This window comes from Andrographis paniculata, unplaced genomic scaffold, assembly GCF_009805555.1.
Source record: "Andrographis paniculata isolate CXL003 unplaced genomic scaffold, ASM980555v1 Contig17END, whole genome shotgun sequence".
In the NCBI taxonomy this organism is placed as follows: Eukaryota; Viridiplantae; Streptophyta; class Magnoliopsida; order Lamiales; family Acanthaceae; genus Andrographis; species Andrographis paniculata.
In genome coordinates, this window is record NW_026137457.1 from 82290 (window position 1) to 106357 (window position 24068).

The 24068-nt window shown below is 35.4% G+C and overlaps 4 protein-coding genes across 5 annotated transcripts; 3 read left to right on the forward strand and 1 right to left on the reverse strand.

The window, feature by feature from the left end:
- Positions 1-283: 283 nt before the first annotated feature.
- Positions 284-3912, reverse strand: LOC127263862 (receptor kinase-like protein Xa21). Its single transcript, XM_051293136.1, has 2 exons — positions 1092-3912; positions 284-846 (listed from the first exon to the last, which is right to left on the reverse strand). The coding sequence occupies exons 1-2, from the start codon at positions 3820-3822 to the stop codon at positions 488-490; spliced, it is 3090 nt and encodes a 1029-aa protein (XP_051149093.1). The 5' UTR covers positions 3823-3912; the 3' UTR covers positions 284-487.
- Positions 3913-7922: 4010 nt separating this feature from the next.
- Positions 7923-10106, forward strand: LOC127264522 (60S ribosomal protein L10). Its single transcript, XM_051294096.1, has 4 exons — positions 7923-8085; positions 8775-9276; positions 9523-9604; positions 9878-10106. The coding sequence occupies exons 1-4, from the start codon at positions 8076-8078 to the stop codon at positions 9953-9955; spliced, it is 672 nt and encodes a 223-aa protein (XP_051150053.1). The 5' UTR covers positions 7923-8075; the 3' UTR covers positions 9956-10106.
- A 5652-nt stretch (positions 10107-15758) lies between these two features.
- LOC127264514 (60S ribosomal protein L10-like) lies at positions 15759-18047 on the forward strand. Its single transcript, XM_051294085.1, has 4 exons — positions 15759-15890; positions 16612-17113; positions 17359-17440; positions 17747-18047. Exons 1-4 carry the CDS (start codon positions 15881-15883, stop codon positions 17822-17824), a joined length of 672 nt encoding a protein of 223 aa, XP_051150042.1. The 5' UTR covers positions 15759-15880; the 3' UTR covers positions 17825-18047.
- Positions 18048-19009: 962 nt separating this feature from the next.
- Positions 19010-23765, forward strand: LOC127264503 (calmodulin-binding protein 60 D-like). Of its 2 annotated transcripts, none has more exons than XM_051294074.1 (9): positions 19010-19221; positions 19446-19567; positions 20092-20167; positions 20647-20705; positions 21015-21508; positions 21689-21849; positions 21929-22132; positions 22514-22748; positions 22845-23765. In XM_051294074.1, the coding sequence occupies exons 2-9, from the start codon at positions 19452-19454 to the stop codon at positions 23438-23440; spliced, it is 1941 nt and encodes a 646-aa protein (XP_051150031.1). In that variant the 5' UTR covers positions 19010-19221; positions 19446-19451; the 3' UTR covers positions 23441-23765. The 2 variants fall into 2 exon arrangements, with proteins under 2 accessions (XP_051150031.1, XP_051150023.1); XM_051294066.1 differs by having other exon boundaries at positions 19012-19221; positions 22839-23765.
- The last annotated feature ends 303 nt before the right edge of the window (positions 23766-24068 follow it).

Here is a 24068-nt window from a genome sequence, read left to right on the forward strand (position 1 = left end):
AAATAAGCTGTCAAAATATAATTTTATTAATACAATTATATATTGAAAATGTAATTAATAGTCAAATAATTCTTAGTCATTATTTTGAATAAAACTTTAAGCTAATGCAAAGAAATTTATATAATAAATAAAATTTATTGTGCATTTTTCCTGAGATATATATAGAAACATGCATATTATGCAATTTACTATTTATACAAACCTTATACACTAAAAATAATAAAAGATTTAAATTTAACTATTTACTTAGTTAATTCCATCTTCAAGAAAAACAGCCCGGATCACCAACCATGGCCAAAATCTTGAATATATTACTACTAATTATTATTTTGAAAGGTTACATATTTAATTAGCCAAGATTGAACAATGTTTTCAACTCGTGTCTCTTTGACAAACCAATAAAAGCATGAACATTACATTAGAAAACGATCTATGCCTTGGTATTTCTAACATATATGTATCGTAATAATTGTTAGTCAGAGTAAGATCATGTTTCCTTTTTGCCATGTAAGAACTTATGTTTGATCTTCCTAAGCCTGACCACAGCTTCATAAATGTCGATTCTGTCGCCGGCCGCCTCCTCTGTGCAGTCAAGAGAAAGCTCGACTGCAGAGAGGAGGCATTCATCGCGTTGAACATTTAGCTCGCCTTCGTCCTGCAGGAAAAGATCGGAGTCGAGAATTTCTCTCAAAGAGTCGGGATAAGCTGCTCTTACCCATTGCCTCAGGCTTCGATTGTCATCGAATAAATCATCGGTTGGCCTTCGTCTCGTCAGCACTTCCATCACCATTACGCCGTAGCTGTAAACATCGCCGGCCGTGGACACTGTCCCATCCGAACCGTACTCTGCAATACATCGATTCGATTATAAAAAAAAAAAAAAAAAAAAAAAAAAAAAACTTAAAATAATTTTAACTCGGGAGGAGTTATTTTGTTTATTAGAGAAATCAACATATTTGAACCTTGACCTCACTCACTCACGGTCACAAGTCCAAACCCTACACCACCAGACTATCCCTTATAGGACTTATATCATGTATTATCTTTTGTTATATAATGTACTGTCAGCATTGTGTTGAATTTTTTTGTACCTGGAGCGATGTAGCCGAGCGTCCCTAGAGTCCGTGTTCGCACAATCGACTTGTTTTCGGATAATATCTTCGAGATGCCGAAGTCGCTAACACGAGCAACCATTTCCGAGTCGAGCAAAACATTCGCCGGCTTGAGATCGCAATGAACCACCGGAGAGTCGCCACTGTGGTGTAGATACTCGATTGCCATCGCCACATCAAGCATGATCTCAAGTCTCGCGACGAGATCCAACACACAGTCCTGTTTATGCAACGAGCAATCGAGGCTTCCATTCGGCATGAACTCGAGAACAATGGCCCTAAGATCGTCACCGTTGGAGCAAGTCGTGATAACCTTGACGAGATTCCTGTGTCTGATTCGTCTCAGCGCTTCGCACTCTGCATCAAATCTTCTTCGTAACGTCTCCTCTTCGATCATATTAAGAACCTTCACAGCGACAACCGTTTGATCGCGAAGAACAGCCTTATACACCGAGCCTGAGCTGCCTATCCCGAGCAGATTCGCGTCGTTAAATCCATCCGTGGCGCGCAGAATTTCTTTATACGATATTATTTGGTGAGGCCTAATCGCGACATGCTCGGGATTCCCCTGTTTTACGCGTCTTCGTTTCTTTCGAATCCAACAGAACAACAAGAACATTACTATCGTCATCGAAATGACCACCGGAACAACAATGCTAATAACTCGACTCCTAGACTTCGATCCTTTCGAACTTTTGTTAGAACGACAACGAGGAACTTGCAACGAAACATCGCCGCATAAACCTCCGTTCCCTTCGAACGATCGAGGAGATGAATTCGAAAACACACCACCAGCCGGTATTTCGCCAAGGAGATCGTTATACGACAGATTAATGTCTCTAAGGTATCGCAGATTCGCCAACGACGACGGTATAGCACCTGATAACTTATTCAACGACAAGTCCAATGATTCCAAGCCCGTAAGATCCCCAAACGACGATGGAATTGAACCATTAAACGAGTTGTTCGAAAGAGACAGATACCTCAGATCAACAAGCTCCCCGAACCGGCTTGGAATCACACTCGACAAACGGTTATTCGAAAGATCGATCTCTTGCACCGTCACCAGATTACCAATCGCCTCCGGCAGCTCTCCTTGAAGCAAATTATTTGACATGTTCAAAAACAAAAGAGTTCGAATTTCCCATAGACTCGAGGGCAAGCTCGACGCGAATCTGTTGTATTCTAAGAACAGTCTCTGTAATCGTCGAAGATTTCCCACGCAGCTCGGCAAAGAACCCGAAAGATCGTTCTCGGACAGGACTAAATAGCCTAGCCAAACTAAGTCGCATAGCTCGACCGGTATGCGCCCTCGCAGCATGTTTCGATTTAAGTACAACCTCTGCAGCTGTTTCAGATAACCGATCTCCGTCGGTATTTCGCCTGTCAGCCGATTGCCATTGAGAAGCAACGCCGTCATTCTGGTCATGTTTCCGATTCCGGCGGGAATCCGGCCACGAACACGGCCGTTCTCGATGTTGAACATTTCGACGGAGGTCGAAAGGTTCGTAACAGAATCAGGAAGAGTTCCATCAAGAGGATTGTTCCCTACTATAAGAAACTGAAGCTTTCTGCATTCTACCATGGTGTCGACAAATCGAAGCTCCGATTTTCCGGGCTCGTTCCGAAGACGATTGCCTCCGAGATTAACGAAAACAAGATCCCGGAGATCGCCGAGATTGCTCGGCACTATTCCATCGAACATGTTGTACGACAACTCGAGCTCTTTCAGCCGCGAGGCGTTTGTTATATACGGTGGAATGTCGCCGGTGAGTGTATTATCAGCTAAGTAAATGCCTTGCAGGTTCGGAAGGCGAATGCCGGCAGTCACCGGAAGCCTGCCGGAGAGGTTGTTATCCGTCAGGGCAATGTATACTAATGAAGAGATGTTGAAGATCTCCGGTGGGATTTTGCCGGTGAGGTTGTTGTAGTCGAATCCGAGCATTTCTAAATTCGGCAGCCGGCCGAGCTCGCGAGGAAGACGGCCGTGAATTCGGTTTCCGACGCAGCCTAATAGCCGCAGAGTGGAGACATTGCCAAGGGAAGGAGGGATAGTGCCGGAAACTCGATTATCGGTGAAATAGAGGCGTTCGAGCTTCGACAGGCAGCCGATGTCCGGAGGAATTTTTCCGGTGAGATTGTTGTAAGAAAGGTCTAATGTGGTCAAGTCGAAGGATCGACATAAGGTCGGAGGGAATTCTCCGGTGAGGTTGTTGTTGGAGAGGTCTAAAGAAAGGAGAGAGGATAAGTTGAAGAGGGATGGAGGGATCGGACCGGCGAAATGGTTGCCGGAAAGATTGAATCTTTTCAGGCGGGGGAGAAGAACTAGGTTGTCGGGGAGGCTGCCATGGAAGCTGTTGTTGCTGAGGTCGAGTGTGGAGAGGGAAGAGAGGTTTCCGATGGAGGGGGAGATTGGTCCCCGGAGATTCAGGCCGGGGAGAATCAGGGAAATGACGCGCCGCCGTGGACCGACGGCGGGGCTGCAGGAAACGCCAATCCAGGAGCAGACAGAGGTGTCGGAAGTCCAATTGTTGGCGAGGATAGTGTCTGGATTTGTTATTTGGTTCTTGAATTCTGACAGGGCTAACTGATCGGCGGTAATTGAATTTGGAGGAGATTCAGACAGGGAAGGAGTGAATTTGAAACATGAGGATGAACAGAGGAAGATGAAGAAACCCAAATCGAAATCGAAACCGAAACCGAAACCCATTTGTGGTTGTGAAGAACAGAGGCTGGAATTGGAGTTTGTCTGAATGTATACAGAATTTGGGGTATCGTTTTCGGGCAGGTGAGGCCATGGTCTGAACACAATTTGCAGACCGTACTGTCTGAAGAAATTTCCAGTCAACTATGAAGAGAGACGTGAGGAGTATGGGCTGTGACACGTGTCGACGCCATGAATGAGCTTAAAGCTTACTTTCTGCTGTTGACCATCGCCGCAATCTTTTGTTAGGTCTGTTTCTTTTCATTCTAATTTCGCAATCTTTTGTTAGATTTGTTTCCTTTTATTCTAATTTCTAAACCAGTTTCTCATCTAACTTTCAGCTACTTTGGATTTTGCCATTTTTGAAAAAAAAATATTTTTTTTTTCTTTCACAAAATTTTGTATCATATATTACTAAATTTTTTGAAACCCATAAAAAAAAAAAAAAAAAGAAAAAACATAACATATAGATTGATTAATCATTAATGCATCTTGATGCTGATTTGAGGTGAAACCGCAACCTTAATGTATACATGGTACGAAAGTAAACGACGACACCCAGATTGTCAAAATGACTTATCGTCATGTCTGAAAACACAATAGTTGCATAATTTATATATAGGGTCTCGATTTAAATAGTGAGTGAAGCGATTTATTACTATAAAAAAAATTATGAAAATTAACCAAAAAATAAAGGAACACAGCTATAATATGTTTCTTATTCCAAGCGTAAAAATAAATCTCTACAAACAAATGTGTAGATGTGGAACAATGAAAACTAAAACAGCTGTAAATTCTGAAAGTTGAGGCGATATAGAAGGCAAAAATGAAATTAATTGCAAGACCTGGGCTAATGAAATCCAAACTTCCTGTATCTGCTTGGGGATATGCAATTATGCATGCAGCAAGACTAATAAAATTAAGACCGACAAGCTATCATAGCTACTCCTCAGTACAATTAGTGTACAATAAAAAGCCCAATATTGCACATTTGAGAACTTTTGGATGCGCAGTTTATGTGTCAATTGCACCGCCCTAACGTACAAAAATGGGCCCCCAACGGAAATTGGGGATATATGTCGGGTACGAATCACCATCTATCATTAAATATCTTGAACCATTAACTGGTGATTCGTTTACGGCTCGTTTTGCTGATTGTCATTTTGACGAGTCGCATTTCCCGATATTAGGGGGAGAAACTGATCAACTGAAAAAGGAAATTACTTGAAAAATACCATTCAGTTTTCTTGATCCTCGTACAAGTCAAAGTGAATTAGAGGTACAAAGAATTTTACATTTGCAGCGAATAGCAAATCAGTTGCCTGATGCTTTTTGTGACGCCAGCAGGGTCACTAGATCTTATATAGCTGTTGAAAATGTACCTGCTAAAATTGTTATTCCTGAAGACAAAATACAAAGTGCTAATGAATCAAATGTACGCCTAAAGCGTGGCAGACCTGTAGGTTTCAAAAATAAAAATCCTCGAAAGAAAAGAGGAACATATGAAATGGTTGATGATTTGAATGTTAATCAAAACCCTCAAGAAACATGTAGTAACATGGATCAGATTTTTAGAGAAATTGATCCTGATAAACTTAATGAGGATGTTAATCCTAATAGAATTTCTTCTGAAGAGAATGAAATTATTGAAAATTCAATAAATTATGTTACTACTAGAAAGCATTGGAACCGAAGTGATACAATTATGGATAATGCTTTTGCATATAACGTAGCACTTGATATAATAGAAAATGACGATGATCCAGAACCTAGATCAGTTGATGAATTTCGGAAAAGAATAGATTGGCCAAAATGGAAAGATGCGATCCAGTCTGAATTAAATTTACTAGCAAAACGAAAAGTTTTTGGACCCATTGTTCAAACACCTGAAGGTGTTAAGCCTGTTGGCTATAAATTGGTATTTATTCGAAAGCGAAATGAGAATAATGAAATTGCCATATATAAAGCAAGACTTGTTGCCCAAGGTTTTTCACAAAGACCTAGAGTTGATTTTAATGAAACATATTCTCCAGTAATGGATGGAATAACATTTCGATATCTTGTCAGTTTGGCAGTACATGAAAATTTGGATATGCGTTTGATGGACGTTGTAACTACATATTTATATGGCTCGTTGGATAGTGATATTTACATGAAAATCCCTGAAGGATTTAGTATGTCTGATGCATATAAATCAAAGTCAAAAGAATGTTATTCTATTAAGTTACAAAAGTCTTTGTATGGGCTCAAACAATTTGGTCACATGTAGTATAATCGTCTCAGTGAATCATTATTGAAAGAGGGATATGCCAATGATTCTATTTGTCCGTGTATTTTTATAAAGAAAAATGGGAGAAATTTTGTAATAATAGCTGTCTATGTGGATGACTTGAATTTAATTGGAACCCCTGTAGAGGTCCAAGAAGCTATTGAATATTTGAAAAGGGAGTTTGAAATTAAAGATTTCGGAAAAACGAAATTTTGTCATGGTCTACAAATTGAACATTTGGAAAATGGGATTTTGATACATCAATCTGCATATACCCAGAAGGTATTAAAACGATTTGCAATGGATAAAGCACATTCATTGAGTACTCCAATGGTCGTTAGAACTCTCGATCATATTAAAGATCCTTTTAGACCAAAAGAGGAGAATGAGGAAGCACTTGGTCCTGAAGTACCATATTTAAGTGCTATTGGTGCACTAATGTATCTGGCTAACAGTACTATACCAGATATAGCGTTTTTTGTAAATTTATTGGTCAGGTTTAGTGCAATACCAAGACAACGACATTGGAAAGAAATCAAACATATTTTTCGTTATCTCCAAGGATCTATTGATCTTGGTCTATTATATTCAAAAGGATCTCGACATGAATTGATTGGATATGCAGATGCTGGGTATCTTTTTTATCTGCCAAGTCTCAAACTGCCTATATGTTTACTTGTGGCAGTACAATGGTATCTTGAAGATCCACTAAACAAACATTAACCGCCACATCTTCAAATTATGCAGAAATAATAGCAATTCATGAAGCCAGTAGAGAGTGTGTTTGGCTAAGATCAATGATTCACCATATTTTACAGAATTGTGGTTTGAAATCTGAAAATGATAATCCTCATACTATTTTGTACAAAGATAATGCAGCGTGTATAGCACAACTGAAAGAAGGATATATCAAGGGAGATAGAACGAAACATATTTCACCGAAATTTTTCTTTACTCATGATCTCCAGAAAAATAGTGAAATAAATGTGCAACAAATTCGATCAGACCAAAATTTAGCAGACTTGTTGACCAAGGCTTTACCGACCGCAACGTTCGAGAAATTGGTAAAGATCATTGGGATGCATCGGTTGGAAGAATTCAAATGATGTCCATATCAAGGGGAGCGATATTTCAAGTAATGTCAACATCAGGGGGAGCGATATTTCAAGTGATGTCCACATCAAGGGAAGTATTTTTAATGCATGAATGACGTACTCTTTTTCCTTGACTAAGAGTTTTGTCCCATTGAATTTTTTCCTCCATAACTAGGAGTTTTGTCCCATTGAATTTTTTCTTAGTAAGGTTTTAACGAGGCGTATTCATTGCAATTAAATGACACGGAGTGCTATAACTCATATTTACTTATTTATATGTGTCATGCAATTATGTTGTCAAGTCATCAATTATAATGACTAATATCAACGTAATTTGACTATAAATATGCCATAAGAAATGGGAAAGGATACTCTTCGGGTGTGTTTGGTTGAAGGATTTTGGAGGATTTTCACTATTCATCCAATTTTTTCCCCCCAAAAACATCAAATCAAACACCTATTTTTCATTTTTTATATTATACTAAAAATCAATTTTACATTCAAAACATCACATCAACACCTATTTATATCACATCATACAACTATTCAAATTCAAAATTTTTACTATTCAAATCCCAATCCAAAATCCAAACCCCCAAACAAACACACCCTTCATTTACTCTTCCTCTCTCTCTTATATACATATATATATATATACACATACTTTATTAGATATCTATATATATTACAATATCTATATATTATATATATTATTAGTAATAGTAATTTCATATTTTGTTATATATTATATAACATATATTACTTTATTCTTATATAGCATATATTTTAGAAATTATTTTTGATTATTTTTATATAAGGATATATACACTATTTTTCTAGGGTTTCGGGTGTTGGTGACCTGCAGCCGCGGCCGGATTGACTGTTGGAGCGTTGAGATGGGGAGAAGTAGGCTTCGTCTTGCTTGTTAATTTATCGCAAATTGTTTGTAGATGTGTATTCTTTGATGATAACCTAACAAAGATGCTAAGCCTTTTATTTGTTTGTTCGTTTAATTTTCTTTTGGTAAATCGCTTTCTGTTCGATTCGATTCGGCAGCTGTTTATGTTTTTCTGAGCTTGTGATTTTGGATATATGTTTTTATGTAGGTCTTATTAAGATTTATTTTTTGCTTTTTCCGATATCATTGTTCGTGATGTGCATATGTTTTCCAATTAGTTGTACCTGGGTGTTAATCGGTCTGAATTTGCGTATGATGCTTCTTACCTGCTCTTATTGAAATTTTTTGGAACTCTGTCGGAAAATAATTGAGGAATAGGAATTGCCTGTCGAGATGTGATCTTGTCTGAATAAGTAGTTTGATACTATGTTGCAAGGGTTAGGTAGTTTGGAATTATTAGACCAAGGAACTTTTATTCAAAATAGTCACTTTTGGACAAAACTCGATGAAATAGGAACCCAGAATAGATCTTCAATTCAAATATGGTTTCGTGGTATTTGATTCTCCAATGTCAAATGTCGAGCAGTAGTACAACCATTTTTTTGGGGCATTTTTAGATATTTCTTGATCCATGAGACGAATGTTTACAATATACAATTTTGCTCCAGTGGATTTTATTTAGTGCTTTTCCTTTCAGGACCGGCCAGGTGCTATCGTCAAATCAAGAACAAGCCATACCCAAAGTCGCGGTACTGTCGTGGTGTGCCTGATCCTAAGATCAGGATTTATGACGTTGGAATGAAGAAAAAGGGTGTTGATGAGTTCCCCTTCTGTGTGCATTTGGTCAGTTGGGAGAAGGAAAATGTCTCGAGCGAGGCACTTGAAGCTGCCCGCATTGCTTGCAACAAGTACATGGCTAAATTTGCTGGAAAGGATGCGTTCCATTTGAGGGTCAGGGTGCATCCATTCCATGTCCTGCGTATCAACAAGATGTTGTCGTGCGCTGGGGCTGATAGGCTCCAGACTGGCATGCGAGGAGCCTTCGGTAAGCCTCAGGGCACCTGTGCTCGTGTTGCCATTGGTCAGGTCCTGTTATCTGTGCGCTGCAAGGATGGAAACAGTCATCATGCACAGGAGGCATTGCGCCGAGCAAAATTCAAGTTTCCTGGACGCCAAAAGATCATTGTCAGCAGGAAATGGTATGACACTTTCTTTATAGTGCTGATGTTTTTCCTTATGCGGTTTCTAATATGATTATTTTTGCCATTCTCATATTGTTTCCGGTTTCTTTTATAGTTGAATATGTTTGTGATAATTCTCCAATCATTTTGTGGTTTGTGTACTATTATTCCTATTTAGGGATTTAATTTTTTATCCTACTAAGTAAGAGGGAGAGCTCTACACGGTGAATCTGAATGCTGATTTTTCGTGGCTTGATATTTTAGGGGATTCACCAAATTCAGCCGCACTGATTATGTGAAATGGAAGTCTGAGAATAGGATTCTTTCCGATGGAGTGAATGCAAAGGTTTGTTTATTGTTAAACACCCTATCTATATTACCTGCATTTTTCACATATGAATTCTAGCTATTCATGATTTTCAGTAAGTAAACAGAAAAGCAAACCTGCTGGTATCTATCTACAAAACTAGTGTATATTTTTGTCCTTGCCCTCCTAAAGATTCAATTAGATATCGATAACAATATGACCCGACTGTCCTAATTAAAACTGTATTCATAAGGTTGTATCTTATGTTATTATATTGGCTAATTCTGTGTTTGTTTATTTTGAATGATGCAGCTTCTTGGATGCCATGGACCTTTGGCCAACAGAAAACCCGGAAGAGCATTCTTATCTACTGCCGTAGGATCGAACTGATGGACACATGGGATGCACTTGCTTTGTTTTTAATAATTTCTGCTCGATTATTGTGTTTGAAACTTGTGTTGAATCTGCCTTGATGATATTTTTGGATTTCTACATGTGGCTTTATATGCCATGGTTTTGGATATCAGATTCAGTTTAGTTATTTTCAATGTTTTATTTAGTTTTCGGTCTGGTAAATCGGTGAAGTCGACTATATTGCTGCATTCCAAATCCAAACCACTTAGAATTTAATTTTTATTTTTCACTATATTTTTAGGAAAAAATTATTTAGGTTCCTTTGTAGATAAAGTTTTGAAAGATGGTGTGTGTTTTGTGAATTTGTTGGAAAATAAATTTTTTTATGTGAGGTAAATTAAAACTAGTGAATGTAATTATAATAGATAATGGAATTGTAAAAATAATAATGATAATTGATTATTATTTTATTTTTTTGTAAAATTAAAAAATGATAATTTGGATAAATGATTTCTTATTGTATTTTTAGTTTAAAAATTTATTTTAATAATAATTTAAATATATTATTTTAGGAGATGTTAATAATATAAAATGCATAAAAATAAATAATAGTAAAAAAATAAAAATAAGTAAATATAAATTAAATAGTAAAAATTAAATAAGCACACACTCCACTCTTTCAATTTCTTTTTATTTTTGTGCAAACATGAGAAAAATCATTCCACAACTAAACAAGGAAATATTTCCATTTCTCTATCTCTCCATCAACATCCACTTAATACCATTTCTGTACATATATTATTGGTGATGGTTAAAGTCAGCATCTGGTTGAATATTTGGTCATTGGAGAACAAAATGATATTAGACAAAAAAATAAAAATAAAAATAAAAATTGTGGATTATTATTTGTGTTAGAAATTTTGGGGGAAATAATGAGATTGTCTTATTATCGTCAAATAAGGAGCCTATACATAGGTCATACAAAATAGATTCGATAGACCTAAATCTAAGTAATCTAATTTATGAATAAGATCAAATCTAGATATAAATCTACTAAATCAGAATATCTAAAATATCTCAACATCCCCTCAAACTCAAGTGGTATAACAGAAACCAACTTGAGTTTGATGAAAATTTTGAATATAAACGCAAAAACAAAACATAAATAAAATTAGCAGTTGACTCTCCACCCACCGGAGCAAAAAACGAGATGACTCTCCACCAGAATCGAAAACAAAATGACTCTCCACCGGAGCAAAAAACGAGATGACTCCACCGGAGCCGAAAACAATATGACTCCACCGGAGCCGAAAACGACATGACTCCACCGAAGACGAAAACGACATGACTCCACCGAAGCCGAACACGAGATGACTCTCCACCGGAGCCGAAAACGACAGGACTCCGCCGGAGCCGAAAACGATATGACTCCACCGGAGCCGAAAACGACAGGACTCCACCGTAGCCTAAAACGAGATGACTCCACCAGAGCAAAAAACGACAGGACTCCACCGGAGCCTAAAACGAGATGACTCCACCGGAGCCGAAAACGATATGACTTCACCGGAGTTGAAAATGACAGGACTCCACCGGAACCTAAAACGACATGACTCCACCGGAGCCGTCGAAAACGAGATGACTCCATCGGAGCCGAAAACGAGATGACTCTACTTGAGTCGAAAATAACATGACTCCACCGGAGCCAAAAACCACATAACTCCACCAGAGGCGAAAACGAGATGACTCCACCGGAGCCGAAAACAATATGACTCCACCAGAACCGAACAAGCTGAAAATGAGATGACTCCACCAGAGCCGAAAACGAGATGACTCCACCGGAGCTTAAAACGACGTGACTCCGAGGCAACGACAAATGGTAGATCGCACGTAGCAACACACAGGCAACGAAATATGGCAGATCGCACGCAGCAACAGACAGACAATGGACATATGACAGATCGTTTCAGATCACTCGCAGGCAACAAACAAGCAGCGAAGATTTCAGATCTGCAAAAAAACAACTTGCAAATGCATGATCTCAAAATCACAAGACCATCTCAAAATCACAAGACCTCCGGGTACAATCCAGGTTGAATGTACCCGGAGAAACACGGGTTGAAAGGCTATATCTATGGCATGAGAAAAATAGGCTCTGATACCATGTTAGAAATTTTGGGGGAAAATAATGAGATTGTCTTATTATCGTCAAAATAAGAGCCTATATATAGGCCATACAAAATAGATTCGATAGACTCAAATCTAAGTAATCTAATCTATGAATAAGATCAAATCTAGATATAAATCTACTAAATCTAAATATCTAAAATATCTCAACATGAAAGGCTATATCTATGTTAGAAATTTTGGGGGAAAATAATGAGATTGTCTTTATTATCGTCAAAATAAAAAGCCTATATATAAGCCATACAAAATAGATTCCATAGATTCAAATCTAAGTAATCTAATCTATTAATAAGATCAATATAAATCTACTAAATCTGAATATCTAAATAATTGCATATTAAAAAAAATAAAAAATAAAAATGGTTGCGCTCTCAACTCATTCAAACTTTATTTTTGTCAATTTGTTGCAAGTCTCCAGCGAATGTCTGGTTAAGATATATATTGTTTGCAAAACTTGGAGATCATAGCTTCCGGCGCCGGTAATATATTTATCTAAAATATATTTAATAAATATAAATTAATTTAATTAACTTTATATAATATCATAAATTATGTAAAATCTATTTAAAACTTTTTTATTTATATTTAAAACTCTCTACCTTCTTACCTTCTGTAAAATTAATTTATATTAATTATAAATAAATAAATATTATTTTTATTATATAAAATTTTATTATTAAAAAACACTTGTTCTATTAAAAATTAATTATTAAAATATTTAAATACATACCGAATCACAAATTTATATATATTTTAAATTTAAAAGATATAATAAAATATAAATATATAATAAGTAATAAGTAAAAATAGTTTTAATAAAATTCTTCTGTTCAAATTTCTCAAAATTGAAGAAGAAGAAAATATAATACAAACCATATTTTTTCCTCTTCCTTTTAAAATAATTTAAATAAAACATAAAAATATCTATATAGTTAGAATTCATTTCTCATTCCTCTCCTCTCCTAAACCTTCAAATCCAGCCGACCCTTAAGGTTAAAATTTTGATTTTGCTTAATAGATAGGATAATTAGAATGAAAAAATGAAAGCAAGTAAAAGTTTTGAATTGTCTTCCAAGAAAAGTCTTTCTCTAGGGTGTGTTTTTTTAGAGGATTTTGGGGAAATTTGGGTTTGAGTTTGGTTTTTATTTGAATTTTGAAATGAATTTGAATTTATGTGTTTTTTTATGTTTGAATTTGGGTTGAGTTTGAAGAGTTTTTATGTATATTGATTTAACTGTAATCAATATATATATATTAATATAAGTGTGTATTAATTTGATATAAATTTATTTTATATCTACTTATAAATTTATAAATTTTTATTTATTTGTATTATAAAAAGTTTTATTTTCTATATTATTATAATTTTTTTATATTTATAATTTAAAAAGACTAAAAAAAAAAGAAAAAAAGAAGACAACGCCTCGGTCAGGCGTGTCCCCCAAACCAAACAGTAGAGCTGTTAAACGAACCGAGCCGTTCGTGAACTCGGCTCGATTCGGCTTGGTTAAAACTCGTTTGCGAATGTTAACGAGCCGAGCCGAACAACATAAATAGGCTCGTTTGATTAATGAACGAGCCCGAGCTTTCTTCGTGAATGTTCGTTTAAATAATATATTTATTATAAATATTATATATACATATAAAATTATAATTTATAAATAAATAAAATATTAATTTAAAATATATAAATAAAATAATTTTAAATTTTCTTTATAATTTATATATAAATTTTTTAAAAATAAAACAAACGAGTTCGAACGAGCTTAATTGAGCCGAACACGAACACGGGCTCAAATAAGAAAAATTCTTAACGAGTTCGAAAGCTTAACGAACGAACACGAGCCTTGTTCGCGAACGTTAACGAACATGTAAAATTTGGCTCGACTCGGATCATTAACAACTCTACCAAACAATCCAAGTTCAAGCAAAATTACTGTGCAAACAGTGTTGCACACTAATTTTGTCCGAACTTGGGTAGAAGAAACATACCCTTACTAGACTAGACGTAATGTCTTGTTATTCATTTTGTGGTACACTCGTAGTTTTTTTCTTTTTTTTTTTTTCATCTCCAATTAGGCTTCTCCGCACCGTACCTGTACTTGAGTCGATGATTACTAACATAAAATGTTTCTAGAGAGCTCTTATCATCCTGCTTGTACTTAAGTCGATGATTACTAACATAAAATGTCTCTAAAGAACTCTTATCATCCTGCAAACGGGTTACACTCCTAGATATTTGGTGGCTTTGATCTCAAGTCAAGTCGAGAGCTTTTGAGTCATTTTGTTGGAAAAAATCCCACATCAAAGGCTTAATAATAGTAATTGCACACACACAGTTAAAATCAACATATACACTATTATATATATACATTAAAATGAATCTTATTATCATCAAATTTCATTGTCAATATGCCTTGTTTAACATTTAACATAGTCGAGTCATTATATTTGCATGAGATTTTTTTTTTTTTCAAAATAGTTGAAAAGTTCTCACATGCAATGATTTGTTTATTTTCTTTCAATCTTTTCTTCTTGGTACACAACTCTTTCAAAAACTTGTCAATATTTCGGATTATGACTGATGACTTTCACTGAAGGAATGATCTTCTTTAAAATCTCTATCACCTATCTTTCCTTTTGTTTGATCTTTGTGACTTCTTCAACCTTTCAAGAAAAGATTATGGATCATAAATTGTTCTAGCAAAGAGTTTCAAAATTATCTTTTTAGTTCTCTTGAATCTTTATTTATCTTTGTCATTTACACTGTGTTTAAATGGCGGAAATACAATCATAATGCCATCAAGAACAATTATGATATCGCCATTTTTCGAATTTGACTCATGTTGAATTGACCACTTTTATTATCTAAAAAATAATACTTATATTATATATATATATTTTATTGAAATGTAATACTAAAAGTATTTAAATATATATTTTAAATTTATTTTAATCATATATATATTAATTTATATTTTTAAAATACTAATAACACTATTTATATAGTAAAAAATAAAAAAAATAATATTATAATTTATTATCAATAATTTACTAATTTACATCACTTAAATTTTCATGCCATCAATAATTTAACGAGATATATAAATACTATTTTAATATAAAAATAAAATAAATAAAAAGTAAAATGAGTGATATGAAAAATTTATTAAAAAATTTATTAAAAAATAAAGTAAATAAAAATATTTTTATTAAAAATATTGTATTTAAAAATTAATATTTAATTACTTAATAATAGTGAATTATAATATTATTTTATTTTTTTTTATATAATTAACAATATTGATAATTTTAAAATAAATTTAATATATAATAAAAAAATTAAAATATGTATTTAACTATTTAAAAAATTATATAAAAAAATATATGTATACCATATAAATAGATAATATAATTTTTCAAATAAAAAATATTTTATTTATTTATAATTAATATAAATTAATTTTATAGAAAATGTATAATTTTAAATATAAATAAAAATATTTATATTTTTTAAGAGAAAAGAAAATAAAAATATTTTGAATTAACGATGTTATATAACATATTATTATCTAGTTAATTAATATTTATGCTTCTATTAATAATATTATTGTTATTTTTGTAAAAAGACTATAAAAATCTATAATAATTTTAATTATAAATATATTTATAAATCAGCACCAATTTCTCTCTTCTTGGCTAGGGTTTTGGGTGTTGGTGACTTGCAGCCGCAGCCGCAGCCGAAGCCGAAGCCGGATTGACTGCTGGAGCGTCGAGATGGGGAGAAGTAAACTTCGTCTTGCTCGTGAATTTATTGTTAATTGTTTGTAGATGTGTATTGTTTAATGAAAATAACGTAACAAGGATGCCAAGCCTTTTATTTGTTTGTTTGTTTTTCTTTTGGTATTTCTCTGCTCGATTCGATTTGGCAGCTGTTAATGTTTTGCTGAGCCTATGATTTTGGATGTATGTTTTCATGTAGGTCTCATTAAGATTTGTTTTTTGCTTTTTCCGATATCAGTGTTCGTGATGTGCATATGTTTTCCAATTAGTTGTGATGTGGGTGTTAATTGGCCTGAATTGAGAAAAATTATGTAGTTACTGTTGTAATTGAGAATTTGAGGTTTGCGTGTGATGCTTCTTCGCTGCTCTTATTGAAATTTTTTGGAACCCTATCACGTCGAAGAGGAAAAAAATTTAGAAATAGGAATTTCTTGTCGAGATGTGATCTTATCTGAATGAGTAGGTTGATACCGTGTTGCAACGGTGGGGAGTTAGGAACTATTAGACCAAGGAATCTTTTATTCAAAATAGTCACGTTTGGACAAAACATTGATGAAATAGGAATCGAAAATAGATCTTCAATTCAAATGTGATTTCATGGCATTTTGGATCTCTAATATCAAAGGTTGAGCAGTAGGATTTTTAGAATTTTCTTGATCCATGAGACATGTGTTTACAATATGCATATTTGGTTTGTGAGTTTTATTACATGCTTTTCCTTTCAGGACCGGCCAGGTGCTATCGTCAAATCAAGAACAAGCCATACCCAAAGTCGCGGTACTGTCGTGGTGTGCCTGATCCTAAGATCAGGATTTATGACGTTGGAATGAAGAAAAAGGGTGTTGATGAGTTCCCCTTCTGTGTGCATTTGGTCAGTTGGGAGAAGGAAAATGTCTCGAGCGAGGCACTTGAAGCTGCCCGCATTGCTTGCAACAAATACATGGCTAAATTTGCTGGAAAGGATGCGTTCCATTTGAGGGTCAGGGTGCATCCATTCCATGTCCTGCGTATCAACAAGATGTTGTCTTGCGCTGGGGCTGATAGGCTCCAGACTGGCATGCGAGGAGCCTTCGGTAAGCCTCAGGGCACCTGTGCTCGTGTTGCCATTGGTCAGGTCCTGTTATCTGTGCGCTGCAAGGATGGCAACAGTCATCATGCCCAGGAGGCTTTGCGCCGAGCAAAATTCAAGTTTCCTGGACGCCAAAAGATCATTGTCAGCAGGAAATGGTATAACACTTTTTTATCGAGCCGATGTTTTTGCTTATTCTGTTTCTAATATGATTGATTTTCCCATTTTCATCTTGTTTCTGGTTTCTTCTATATTGAATAAGTTTCTGGTAATTATCCAATCATTTTTGTGGTTTGTGGACTATTATGCCTATTTAGTGATTTACACTTTTATCCAATTAAGTAAGATGGAAAGCTCTACGCATTGAATCTGATTGCTGATTTTCTGTGGCTTGATGTTTTAGGGGATTCACCAAATTCAGCCGCACTGATTTCGTGAAATGGAAGTCTGAGAATAGGATTCTTTCCGATGGAGTGAATGCAAAGGTTTGTTTTTTTGATACACCCTATTTATATTACCCGCAAATTCCACATGTGACTGCTAAATTGTTCGATCAAACAGCTATTGGGAAATTCTAACTATTATGATTTTCAGTAAGTAAACAGAAAAACAATCCTGCAGGTTTCTCCCAACAAAGCTAGTGTATAAGTGTGTGCCTTGTCCTCCTAAAGATCCAATTAGATATCGATAACAATATGATCCGACTGTTCTAATTAAAACTGTAGTAATAATGTTCTATCATATGTTTTTATCTGGGCTAATGCTGTGTTTGTACCTTTCGAATCTTGCAGCTTCTTGGATGCCATGGACCTCTGGCCAACAGGAAACCGGGAAGAGCATTCTTAACAACTGCGGTAGGGTCGAAATGATGGACACATGGGATGCATTTGCTTTCTTTTTACTAATTCCAATTCGACATTTCCGTTGAATACTATGTTTGAAACTTCTGTTAAAGAGCTGCCTTGAGATGTTTTATGGTTTTGGATTTCAGTTTCAGTGAAGTTGTTTTCAAAACTTTATTTGGTTGAGTCAGGTTAATGGTAAATTGGTGTAGTCGATTATAATGCTGCATTCCAAACGACTTGTTCACAAGTTGGTTCTGTGTTTTAAATTAAACTTTCATTTTCTTTATTTTTTAAAAAGTTTTATTTGGGTTACATTTTAGATAAAAAATTTGAAAAATTTTGGAGTTTTAAAAAATTTTAGGATGTAATATTTTGCTAGAGAAAGAATTTGAGATGATGCTATTTTGAAAATATTATTATTATTTTTTTTATAAATAGTGGTTTATTGAGTGATTATGTTACTGGAGCTTAATGCTATTTTTTTTTTGTTGTTTTTAAAATTTTCAGAATTCCTGAGTTTAGTAATTGATGTGATATTTTGGGTTAAAATATATATTTGATTTGATATTTTAAAGAAATAAATAGTACAAAATTCAAAATTAATGTTGTGTAAATTTCTTACTATAATTTTCCAAGTAATCTCATTTGTATATTTAATTTGAATGAATATGTTTTTGAAAAATATGTTATAAAATTTTTATGAGAAGAACAAAGCCAATATTATTCATTTAGATTTTTAATAAAAAGTACAGTATATTATTTTTTTATAAATATTATTTAAATAATATCAATTTCAAATTAATTTTAAATTATAATTAGTTTATTTTAAATCACAATAATTAAATTGCAACACAATGGTTTTAGATAAAAAAAAAAAAGGTTGATTATTATAAGTAAGTTAAATATATTAATATTAAAAATTTATGCCTTAATTAATTATATATTCTTTACGAAATTAAGAAAGTAACTATAAAAAAGTGAATGGTAGGAACCACCATCACGTTAGTTGGCTTAATTTACAGCTGGCAATTTCCATAATCGTCACAGCAAAAAAATACGACGGTCTTTTTCAGACCATTAATTAACTTTCATAATTGATTTATTTAGAGAAAACCTGACGTGGCCATCCGCCGTCACTTTTCAGTCAATCCGACGGCTGATATTGATCCAAGAAAACTCTGGTCGTATAAAGAAGAGTCGCAGTGCACACAAAAACCATCACGGCAATTGATCAGAGACACATCTCCTCTTTGGTAATACCATTTCAGTCCACCTTTTACCGCTGTCCGTTTCCTGGTCACTGTCCTAGTCGTCATCGTCCCACAAAATACGCACTTGACGCGCACGGACCAACACTGAGCAAGCTCCATTGATAATATCAAGGAATCATCTCAATCCACTTGCTTTGGGCCACCCATGCGGTACCTTTTTTATTATTTTTTGTTGTATGTCGTTTTAATGGATTCTTGCGGGCGATAGTTTTGTGAAATTGGGGATCTGGGATTCTCAGATAGGGTTTAGCTATTGGGGGACTTAAGATCGGTTTTAATCGATTAATAGATTTTGATTATTGTGGGTATAGATTTGGATTAGGGTTTGGGAAATTAGGTGGTTTATTTTATCTACTGTTTTTGTTGTATTGAAGTATAAAATGCAGACGAGGTATATGGAAAGGACTAATTCGATGAAAGGGAGAGGGAAAAGGAGCTTGGAAAGTGGTGGGGATGAAGAACAGGAGCCGGAGAGGAAAAGGCCTGCTTTAGCTAGGTAGCAGGGTTTTGATTTTGTTTCATCAAGTTTCATTTCATTTATATTTTTTATTGAAGAAATATCTGGAAGTGATTGAAAGATTGAATTTGTGTGCAATGGGTTGTTTCCATAGTTCTTCTTTATTGTTGAAGAGTTTACTTTGGTTCATGGAATTTGTAGCTAAACATTTTGGCAGGCAGAATTGTTGTTCAATATATATATATATATATATTGTTGTTGCGATGCGACTTAAATATGGCCATGCCCTGTGAAAACTTGGCTATGTATGAATATATTTGATTGTTATTATGCAGTTTGGGAAATGAATTTGGGTTCTTATGTAAGCTTTTTCGACGTGTTTCTCGTGTGAGCTCCAATGTACTTCTGTTGATCCTATGTCGAACCGCGCCACAAAAGATCATCTCTTGACTGTTTTTTTATTGTTTGGTTTATGGAAATCTAAGTTGTTGAAAATTGTAATGCCAATGCTAAATGAAACTATAATAATGGTGACTCTATAAGCATTAATCTGTTCTATGCAGTGTTATTGTGGAAGCTCTAAAGGTGGATAGTCTCCAGAAACTTTGCTCATCCTTGGAGCCAATTCTTCGGAGAGTGGTAAAGATGAATGTTTTCTGACTCCGAGTTGATGTGTTTATGCTCTTATGTTTAAATGTGGCTTTTACTTAATGGCATAATGCAGACAGATGCCAGAAGATTTTGCTTTTGTGTGGAACTCAGTTATTTTAAATTAAAAGTTTGTTTGCCTTGAACGATAATGGATATTCAGTTATGAATTTTTGCTTGGAAAATGGAAATTTCAGCCTTCTATTCTTTCCCATTCTTTCTTTCTTCTTCTTTTTTAATTAGTTTATTGAATATATAATGTGCAAAAATTCTGTTTGACTTTCTGCACATGCATGTCCTCTTTCGATTGAAGTTTTGCGCTATACATTGTGCATGATAGATGCAATATCTTTTAGTTATTTGAGTGAATATCAGATGCAGATAAAGCTCATGTTCATTTTATTGGGATATTAATTTTGTTAACCTATAAGCAAGATTTGTGTCTTTGTGAGTAACTTTGCCTTCAACAGGTTAGTGAAGAAGTTGAACGAGCATTGGCTAAGCTAGGCCCTGCTAAGCTAAACGGGAGGTTGTATTTTAATTTATTTTTCTTAAAATAAGTTAACAAATTCCATTGATCTAATAGAAGCATACTAAGAATATTTTTTTGCATTTCAACTTGTTGAGATGACTTAACACATTACCTTTTCTCTCTCTATTTTCTTGATAATACGAAATGCAATAATCTAAAACATATAATATAAGAACACCTAAATCAGTGTGTTCAACATTTTTTTGTTGCCTTAGCTGTTTTTGTTTTGCATTCATCAATATTTGTTGCTACTATATTATTTTAGCTGCTTTTGTTTACTGAGTTTATTAAAGTTACTGTGTACAGGGCATCTCCTAGAAGAATCGAAGGGCCGGATGGGAGAAACTTGCAGCTTCACTTTAAAACCCGGCTTTCTCAACCACTGTACACTGGGGCAAAAGTGGAGGGTGAACAGGGTGCAGCTATACATGTTGTACTAATTGATGCCAACACGGGTCATGTTGTAACATCTGGACCTGAATCTTTTGTGAAGCTGGATGTTGTAGTGCTCGAAGGCGACTTCAATAATGAAGACGAGGAAGGGTGGAACCAGGAAGAGTTTGAAAGCCATGTTGTGAAAGAGCGAGAGGGAAAAAGACCTCTTTTGACTGGGGATTTGCAAGTCACACTCAAAGAAGGGGTTGGAACTCTCGGAGATCTTACATTCACAGATAATTCAAGTTGGATAAGGACCCGAAAGTTCAGGATGGGTTTGAAGGTTGCATCTGGGTACTGTGAGGGAATACGCATTCGTGAAGCAAAGACAGAAGCTTTTAGTGTCAGAGATCATCGTGGGGAATGTATGTATGTTTCTTAATTTCAGTTATGCCTGATTGTGATATAGTTTCTCTACAATTTTCTCCTTTGCCCCGATGCAGGTGTCAAGATAACTTTGCTTCTTAACTATGTAGTTGTTTGTGCTCATTATTGAACCATTAGTCGTCATAAGTGTCTCCTCTTGATATACTTTTCTCCGACAGTGTACAAGAAACATTACCCACCCGCTCTGACTGATGAAGTATGGAGATTGGAGAAAATTGGAAAGGATGGATCATTTCACAAAAGGCTTAATAAGTCCGGCATTTTTACTGTCGAGGACTTCCTTCGCCTTGTTGTCAGAGACTCACAAAAGCTGAGGAATGTAAGAACTCTTAGATGCTTTTGCTTTTTTGGTTATTCTGTGTGTTTTGATAACTTAATCCGATTGTGTCATTTGACAGATACTTGGGAGCGGCATGTCAAATAAGATGTGGGATGCCCTCATAGAACATGCTAAAACCTGTGTCTTGGGTGGGAAGCTTTATGTATATTATCCTGATGATTCGAGACACATGGGTGTCGTTTTCAACAACATTTACGAGCTGAGTGGACTGATATCTAATGATCAATATTTTTCAGCAGACTCACTGTCTGAAGACCAGAAGGTTTGCTATTTTCTACTGATTCTTGATTTTAGATTCTTTTTTATCCGTTCTGTGTTTCTTATCGTCCTAATTTATTGTACGAAAGCGGTTTCTTTTTGTAATTTGCTACCTTACATTGTTACTTGTGCATGCTCATGGGATGCTATTTTTGAAATTTTAAGTTGCTGTTTTTAATCAGGTTGGTTCGTATAGTTTTGCTAAGTTTTCTCAATTCCCTGACCGTAATGTTTCTTTTGCTCTCATTGAAACCTCTAGCTCTATTATTTTTATTATACTCTTCATCTATATTGTGATTTACATTTGATTCTATATTGTGAATATCATTTTACTTAGCAAATTGTCCGAAGGCAATAAGCATTTCTGTCTCGTATTCATGTGTAGGTATATGTCGATGCCTGGGTGAAGAAAGCATACGATAATTGGAGTCAAGTTATAGAGTATGATGGAAAATCACTATTGAATTCCAAGCAGAACAAAAAGTCGAGCACATCTAGAGACGATCTTCCATTAGGTCCGGTCACATATATTAATTCTGTCGACAACCATCTTCCGCCACAGAGCTTGCACGATTCGATACCCTCCAATCTCCCAATGGATCACAACATGCTAACTGGAGGTGAGCATCTGAATTTTATTTCAATATTATTTTTGTAATTCGAATTTTGTTCTTCTCTGCAATGCGGTCATCATCGATCAATTAATCCAGGTTCAGGTTACGGCAATAGCATCACTTCGACATACTCTATCCAGTCCCAGTTGATAAGTTCCAACCCGCACGCTCAAGTTGATATCGCCTCGTTCGCTCAGCATAATCCGCAAGACAACAATCCAAACCAGTTCCAAAGCAATGCATATAGCAATCGGTTTGGCCTTGCCCTCGGCCCTCCTCAAACATCGGCGTCATTCCAAATCGGGGGCTCTTCTCTTCCACAGCCAAATCACAACCCTTTCGAGGAGTGGCCTAGCAACCGAGAGAATGGCGTTGACGAATTGTTGTCGGAGGAGGAAATTCGCATTCGGAGTCATGAGATACTCGAGAATGAAGACATGCAGCACTTGCTCCGGCTTTTCAGCATGGGCGGCGGCGGCGGAAATCATGCCTCCGTTAACATGCCGGATGATGGCTTCGGTTTTCCTTCTTACATTGCGTCGCCTGCTCCCGGTTTCAGCTACAACGAGGATCGAACCCGCTCTGGGAAGGCTGTTGTCGGCTGGCTTAAAATCAAAGCTGCGATGCGGTGGGGCATATTCATCAGGAAGAAAGCAGCCGAGAGGAGGGCACAGATTGTCGAACTAGAAGATGAATAGAATACTATTCTTACCAATAAATGACCTCCCAAAAATGTCTTACTTGACCGGAGGATTATGTCAGCTGACGAATGGGCGCGATATGGAAATCCTCGGTAGCTACAAAGATCCTTTTTTTACTGTTTAATGAAACTTGGATACTCTGGTACAGTAGGTGGCTTTGAACTTGGTTATCGACTTGATTGCTTACTATCCGCCGGACATATCATTTTTATAACTTACCAATTGCTTTACGTTATTTAGGACAGGACCGAGAGTGCGACCGGTGTAAAGTATGTAATCTCCTGTACGTTGGATTTGTGATTTATAGGTATGTTTTCACCTCTGTTTTTTGTTGGAATTTTGCAAGGTTTGTATTTATTGTGTTCAGGTTTGCGCATCGTTTATATAGAGCTGTGCTTTGCGCTGATCTTGGAGTGATTTCGTAGTTGTTGGCTGTGCTTAATTGTTGGTCTCTCCTGTTGTATTTTGTATGTTCTATTTGATTTGTAATTTTATTTGGTGTTTTGGGATGGGATCAATCTCCATGTTTGTGTTCTTGGCATGTGTGTTTAGATGTAGGTTTGGACAAGATTTTGGCCTTCTATTTCAAATATTCGATCAAATATGTATTTACATGTTACGAATA